The sequence below is a fragment of the Entelurus aequoreus genome, linkage group LG28 (genome assembly GCF_033978785.1).
Source record: "Entelurus aequoreus isolate RoL-2023_Sb linkage group LG28, RoL_Eaeq_v1.1, whole genome shotgun sequence".
Taxonomy (NCBI): Eukaryota; Metazoa; Chordata; class Actinopteri; order Syngnathiformes; family Syngnathidae; genus Entelurus; species Entelurus aequoreus.
The window spans coordinates 3,732,769-3,740,095 of NC_084758.1; the positions used below are offsets into that span (position 1 = coordinate 3,732,769).

Here is a 7,327-nt window from a genome sequence, read left to right on the forward strand (position 1 = left end):
GTGTAGCCATCTTAGCCTTCTAAAGTAAGACAATATCTCCACTGTCAATTAAAGGATGATTTTTGTTTGCTGAGTCAGCGTGAGGGGGCGTGGTGAGGAGGGGTTCATTTGCATCTAACAACTCCGCCTCTCAAAATGAACCGTCTTAAAAGGGAGCAAAACAATGACTTGCAAATAGGTCTGCAGAGCTCCATATATTCACAAGTTTTAGCAAACAAGTGTTCTGTAAAACATAATAAAGGGTTTTAAATGTTGGAAAAAAATCACAATATGAGCTTTTTCATAAAAACTGTTCAACACAAAACATTGCAACCATAAGTGAAGAAAAGTCCATAAATTAGTCGCACCGTTTAAAAGCCGCAGGGTTCAAAGCGTATGAAAGAAGAGGCAGCTTACAGTCATTTTTTTACGGGAATAATATTTTTGCAAATTATTTGGTTACAAATCTTATTTATTTATTTATTTTTTGGTGATACATTTTTGTGGGGGTTAAAAATGTGGTTTTAGTTACAAATCGTTTTTATTTTTTTAAAAAATGTTTGTGGTTACAAATGTTTTTTTTGGTGTAAATTATTGTTTGTAGTTTACAAATATTTTTTGGCAGATCTTTTTTTGTGGTACAATTAGTAGTTTGCAAATATTTATTTTCTTTATTTTTGGTTTCAAATCTTTATTGTTATTTTTTTGGTGACACCTTTTTGGGGGTTAAAAATTGTGGTTTTAGTTACAAACTGTTTTTATTTTCAAAATTTTTTTTTGGTTACTAATGTTTTTTTTTTGGTTACGAATGTTTTTTTTTTGCTACAAATTTTCTTTTTGGTCAAATTTTTCTTTTCAGTTAAAAATCTTGTTTTTGGTTACGAATGTTTTTTTAAATTATTATTTTTTGTAGTTTACAAATATTTTTTTTGCGGTGACAACTTTAAAATGTATCTTTTTTTACAGATCTTTTTTCATGGTATAATTACTGGCTGACTAATATTTCTTTTTGGTTTCAAATCTTAATTTTTTTTGGGGGGTGGGGTTAAAAATTGTGGATTTAGTTACAAATCGTTTTTATTTTCAACATTTTATTTTTGGTTAATATTGTTTTTTGAAGTTTACAAATACTTTTTTTGCGGTGACAACATAAAAAAAAATACAGATCTTTTTTCATGGTACAATTAGTAGTTGACAAATATTTATTTTTGGTTTCAAATCTTAATTTTTTTTTGGGGGGGGGGGGGTCGGGGGGTTAAAAATGGTGGTTTTAGTTACAAATCGTTTTTATTTAAAAAAAAATGTTTGTGTTTACAAATGTTTTTTTTGGTGTAAATTATTGTTTGTAGTTTACAAATATTTTTTGGCAGATCTTTTTTTGTGGTACAATTAGTAGTTTGCAAATATTTATTTTCTTTATTTTTGGTTTCAAATCTTTATTGTGTTATTTTTTTGGTGACACCTTTTTGGGGGTTAAAAATTGTGGTTTTAGTTACAAACTGGTTTTATTTAGAAAAATTTTTTTTGGTTACGAATGTTTTTTTTGTTACAAATTTTCTTTTTGGTCAAATTTTTCTTTTCAGTTAAAAATCTTGTTTTTGGTTACGAATGTTTTTTTTAAATTATTATTTTTTGTAGTTTACAAATATTTTTTTTGCGGTGACAACTTTAAAATGTATCTTTTTTTACAGATCTTTTTTCATGGTATTGAGACGTGCTTAATTGTGTTTCTAGATTGTGTTCGTCAAAAATCCAATCAACAAATGATTTAAAAAAGCCATGTTTGAATAATACGTCAACAATGTTAGCTTGAGTTGTTGTGTAGCCAGCTTAGCCTTCTAAAGTAAGACAATATCTCCACTGTCAATTAAAGGATGATTTTTTTTGCTGAGTCAGCGTGAGGGGGCGTGGTTGACAAATATTTCTTTTTGGTTTGAAATCTTAATTTTTTTTGGGGGGGTGGGGTTAAAAATTGTGGATTCAGTTACAAATCGTTTTTATTTTCAACATTTTATTTTTGGTTAAGATTGTTTTTTGTAGTTTACAAATACTTTTTTTGCGGTGACAACATAAAAAAAAAATACAGATCTTTTTTCATGGTACAATTAGTAGTTGACAAATATTTATTTTTGGTTTCGAATCTTAATTTTTTTTGGGGGGGGGGTGGGGGGTTAAAAATGGTGGTTTTAGTTACAAATCGTTTTTTATTTTAAAATGTTATTTTTTAAAACATTTCTTTTTGGCAACATTTTTCTTTTCAGTTAAAAATCGTGTTTTTGGTTACGAATGTTTTTTTTGGTTTAAAAAATCTTTTTTTGTAGTTTCCAAATACTTTTTTTGTCTTTTCCACAATTTGCTTCCCGGTCGGTCCCCCAGTCACAAGTCGTGGTTTTTGTGTGGTTGAGTTTTTTCTCTCCGACCCCCGCAGGAAACGCCTTCGTGGTGAGCCTGGCGCTGGCCGACCTGCTGGTGGCCATCTACCCGTACCCGCTGGTGCTGTCGGCCATCTTCCACGACGGCTGGATCGCCGGCTACATCCACTGCCAGATCAGCGGCTTCCTGATGGGCCTGAGCGTCATCGGCTCCATCTTCAACATCACGGGCATCGCCGTCAACCGCTACTGCTTCATCTGCCACAGCCTGAAGTACGACCGGCTCTTCTCGGGCGCCAACACCGTGGGCTACGTGGCGCTGGTGTGGGCGCTCACCGTCCTGGCCATCGTGCCCAACTGGTTCGTGGAGTCGCTGCAGTACGACCCGCGCGTCTACTCCTGCACCTTCGCCCAGTCCGTCAGCTCGCTGTACACCATCGCCGTGGTGGTGGTGCACTTCGTCCTGCCCATCGCCGTGGTCACCTACTGCTACCTGCGCATCTGGATCCTGGTCATCCGGGTGCGGCGCCGCGTCAAGCCCGACTCGCGGCCCAAGATCAAGCCGCACGACCTGCGCAACTTCCTCACCATGTTCGTGGTCTTCGTGCTCTTCGCCGTGTGCTGGGCGCCGCTCAACCTCATCGGCCTGGCGGTGGCGCTGGACCCCGGGCTGGGCCGCGCCATCCCGGAGTGGCTCTTCACCGCCAGCTACTTCATGGCCTACTTCAACAGCTGCCTCAACGCCGTCGTCTACGGCGCCCTGAACCACAACTTCAGGAAGGAGTACAAGCGCATCGTCCTCATCATCTTCAGGTTCCACTGCTGAGGGGCGGGGCTAGCGCCCGAGGAAGGACGCGTATGGGATACCAGGGTCATCGGCGCCACTTTCGGCTCTATCGTGCTGCATTCGGGGACACTGGGAGAGTCCAGGAATTTCACTGAGGTCGAGAACAAACACGGCGAAAGCCCGGATTATGCTAGCTTGCAATTCTCTTTCTGAACACCAGAGGCAGCGTTGGCGACCACAACTCCCAGAGATGTTCAACGGTGATAAACTTTCCCATTTACATTAAAACTATGGTCAAATTGCGATTGGTAACACTTTGATAAACTCTGCAAGCAAGCTAGCACCAGCTAGCTTAAACCCTAACGCGAAAACAAGAGACATTAATGTCTTTCCTTAATAAAAGACGACATTACCCAATCGACTCCACCATATTCAACGTGAGATCGACCCACACATTTTTTCTTTAGCATTAAAAACAAAATTGAGAACTCATGTAGAACATGAAGACCACCATCCAAGAGTCCTTGGACTTGGAGCGGGTCCTGCTCATTCTGCTTCCTGATTGGTTGGAGGACTTTGATCACTAATCTCTTCAAGCCGTCAGGGTGAACATGACTCTTGAAACATCTTTAAAGTCCGTACAGTTTTTCCTTCACGCGACTGTTTTTCCTCCAGGAAAATCGTTCACCAGGTCTGCGTTAGCATCGTTAGCATCCTGGACCTTCATTGGTTTCCAACATGTGAAGCCTCCATTGTCCTCGCCGAGGTCTCGTTAGCCCGGTCCACTCGAGTCCGATCGAAAAGTGTCAGAGGGCTCTTCCCCACTCGAGCTGTCAATCATCCCCCTTCAGGGACACGCCCCTCACTAGTGCCCCCTCAACCGCAACAGGTGGGACCCCAGGGGACCGCGCCTCCTCCTACTTGCGGGCCGTTAATGAACGATTGGTCCCAAACAACCACAGAGTGAGTCATCTCTCTCTCACGCGCACGCACACACACACACACACACACACACACACACACACACACACACACACACACACACACACACACACACACACACACACACACACACACACACACACACACACTTGACATGAGAGGCCACAGCACTGTGTTACATAAGACCAGGACAGGGGAGATGTGGTGTTATTTCCACCTGGTGTGTGTGTGTGTGTGTGTGTGTGTGTGTGTGTGTGTGCGTGGTCCACGTCCACTGGAGAACACGTCCACTAAGAAGAAGTTTGGTTGTTTTACTCTTTTGTTTCATCATAACTGTGGAACCCTTTAATTATTTCCTGCCCCCCCCCCCCCTCCCCCCCTTCCATAAGAGACATAATTTATTCACACACCCCTAAGGGACATCAGTTTTTCACAACCCCCTCAGGGACATCTTCTTTGCTTTTCACACCCCCTAAGGGACATCCTTTTTTTTACACCCCGTTAAAGGACATAATTTTTTTCACACACCCCCTAAGGGACATCATTTTTTCCACACACCCCCTGGCCTAAGGGACATAATTTTTTTACACCCCCTTAAAGGACATAATTTTTTTCACACCCCCCCTAAGGGACATCATTGTTTCCACACACCCCTAAGGGACATCCTTTTTTTACACCCCCTTAAAGGACATAATTTTTTTCACACACCCCCTAAGGGACATCATTGTTTCCACACACCCCTAAGGGACATCCTTTTTTTACACCCCCTTAAAGGACATCATTTTTTTCACACACCCCCTAAGGGACATAATTTTTTCCACACACCCCCTACGGGACATCATTTTTTCCACACAACCCTTAAGGGACATCTTTGTTTTCACAACCCCCCAAGGGACATCATTTTTTAACACCCATCTAAGGGACATATTTTTTTCACACACCCATAGGTGACATCTTTTTTCACCACCCCCTCAAAGGACAACATTTTTCCACACCCCCCCTAAGGGACATCATTGTTTCCACATGATTTTGTCATTTTAATATTTTTTTCCCACACACCCCCTAAGGGACATCATTTTTCTTTTCACACCCCCTTAAAGGACATCATTTTATTCACACACACCCTAAGGGACATAATTTTTTCACACCCCCTTAAAGGACATAATTTTTATTTCCACACCCCCCTAAGGGACATCTTTCTTTTCACAAGCCCCCAAGGGAGATAATTTTTTTAACACCCCTCTAAGGGACATATTTTTTTTTCACACACCCGTAAGTGACATCTTTTTTCACCACCCCCTTAAAGGACAACATTTTTCCCACACCCCCTAAGGGACATAGTTTTTTTCACCCCCCCGTAAGGGACATAATTGTTTCCACACCCCCTAAGGGACATAATTGTTTCCACACCCCCTAAGGGACATCATTTTTTCACACCCTCTTAAAAGACATAATTGTTTCCACACCCCCTAAGGGACATCATTTTTTCACACCCTCTTAAAAGACATAATTGTTTCCACACACCCTAAGGGACATCATTTTTCCACACCCTCTTAAAAGACATAATTGTTTCCACACCCCCTAAGGGACATCATTTTTCCACACCCTCTTAAAAGACATAATTGTTTCCACACACCCTAAGGGACATCATTTTTTCAAAGCCCCTTAAAAGACATCATTTTTTTTCACACACCCCCTAAGGGACATCATTGTTTCCACACCCCCGTAGGGGTCATCATTTTGTCATTTTAATATTTATTTGCACACACCACCAAAGGGACATCATTTTTCTCTTCGAACCCCCTTAAAGGACATAATTTTTTTCACACACCCCCTAAGGCCCATCTTTTTTCCACACCCCCCTAAGGGACATATTTTTTTCACACACCCCTTAAAGGACATCTTTGTTTTCACACACCCGTAAGGGACATCTTTTTTCACCACCCCCTTAAAGGACAACATTTTTTTCCACACCCCCTAATGGACTTCATTTTTTTCACCTCCTCTAGGGGACATCATTTTTTTTCACCCCCCCCCCTAAGGGACAGGACTTAGAGGGGCGTGGACTTAGAGGGGCGTGGACTTGATTGGCATGGACTTAGAGGGGTGTGGACTTGAGGGGTGTGGACTTGAGGGGCGTGGACTTAGAGGGGTGTGGACTTGATTGGCATGGACTTAGAGGGGTGTGGACTTGAGGGGCGTGGACTTAGAGGGGTGTGGACTTGAGGTGCATGGACTTGAGGGGCGTGGACTTAGAGGGGCGTGGACTTGAGTGGCATGGACTTAGAGAGGCGTGGACTTGAGGGGTGTGGACTTTGAGGGGCGTGGACTTAGAGGGGCGTGGACTTTGAGGGGCGTGGACTTAGAGGGGCGTGGACTTAGAGGGGCGTGGAATTGAGGGGCGTGGACTTAGAGGGGCGTGGACTTGAGGGGTGTGGACTTTGAGGGGCGTGGACTTTGAGGCGTGTGGACTTTGAGGGGCGTGGACTTAGAGTGGCGTGGACTTAGACGGGTGTGGACTTGAGGGGCTTGGACTTAGAGGGGCGTGGACTTGAGGGGTGTGGACTTTGAGGGGCGTGGTTTTTGAGGGGCATGGACTTAGAGGGGCGTGGACTTAGACGGGCGTGGACTTTGAGGGGCATGGACTTAGAGGGGCGTAGACTTTGAGGGGCGTGGCCTTAGAGGGGCGTGGCCTTAGAGGGACGTGGACTTAGCGGGGCGTGGACTTTGAGGGGCGTGGACTTCGAGGTGTGTGGACTTCGAGGTGCGTGGACTTTGAGGGGCGTGGACTTTGAGGGGCGTGGACTTAGAGGGGCGTGGACTTAGAGGGGCGTGGACTTAGAGGGGCGTGGACTTCGAGGGGCGTGGACTTCGAGGGGCGTGGACTTCGAGGGGCGTGGACTTCGAGGGGCGTGGACTTCGAGGGGCGTGGACTTTGAGGTGCGTGGACTTAAAGAGTTTCCACAGTGATATTTGCATGTGAGGTCAAGAAGGAAGCCAAATAAAAGTCCAAGGTCACGTCAGGAAAATAAAAGCCTCAACTTGCAGGACATAAAAAAGAAAGTGGGCGTGGCCTCTCAAACAGGAAGTTGTCTGTAAATAAGAATGTGAATGCAAACTTTTTCAAACTGAGCTAAAGTATGAATGTTTTTTATTTATTATTATTATGATCTCTATTTGGTTCTTTCTTTAAGGGCCAACATTTTCACTTTCCTGCTCCCACTCCCACTCCCACACTGTAGGGATC

The 7,327-nt window shown here is 43.4% G+C and overlaps 1 protein-coding gene across 1 annotated transcript in view; it reads left to right on the forward strand.

Annotated features, from left to right (window-relative positions):
• Positions 1–3,177, forward strand: part of LOC133644887 (melatonin receptor type 1A-like) — a 4,363-nt gene extending 1,186 nt beyond the window's left edge. Inside the window, exon 3 of the mRNA XM_062039639.1 lies at positions 2,408–3,177. Within this exon, the coding sequence (XP_061895623.1) occupies positions 2,408–3,177 (770 nt within the window). The remainder of the gene's footprint in view (positions 1–2,407) is intronic.
• Positions 3,178–7,327: the final 4,150 nt, after the last annotated feature.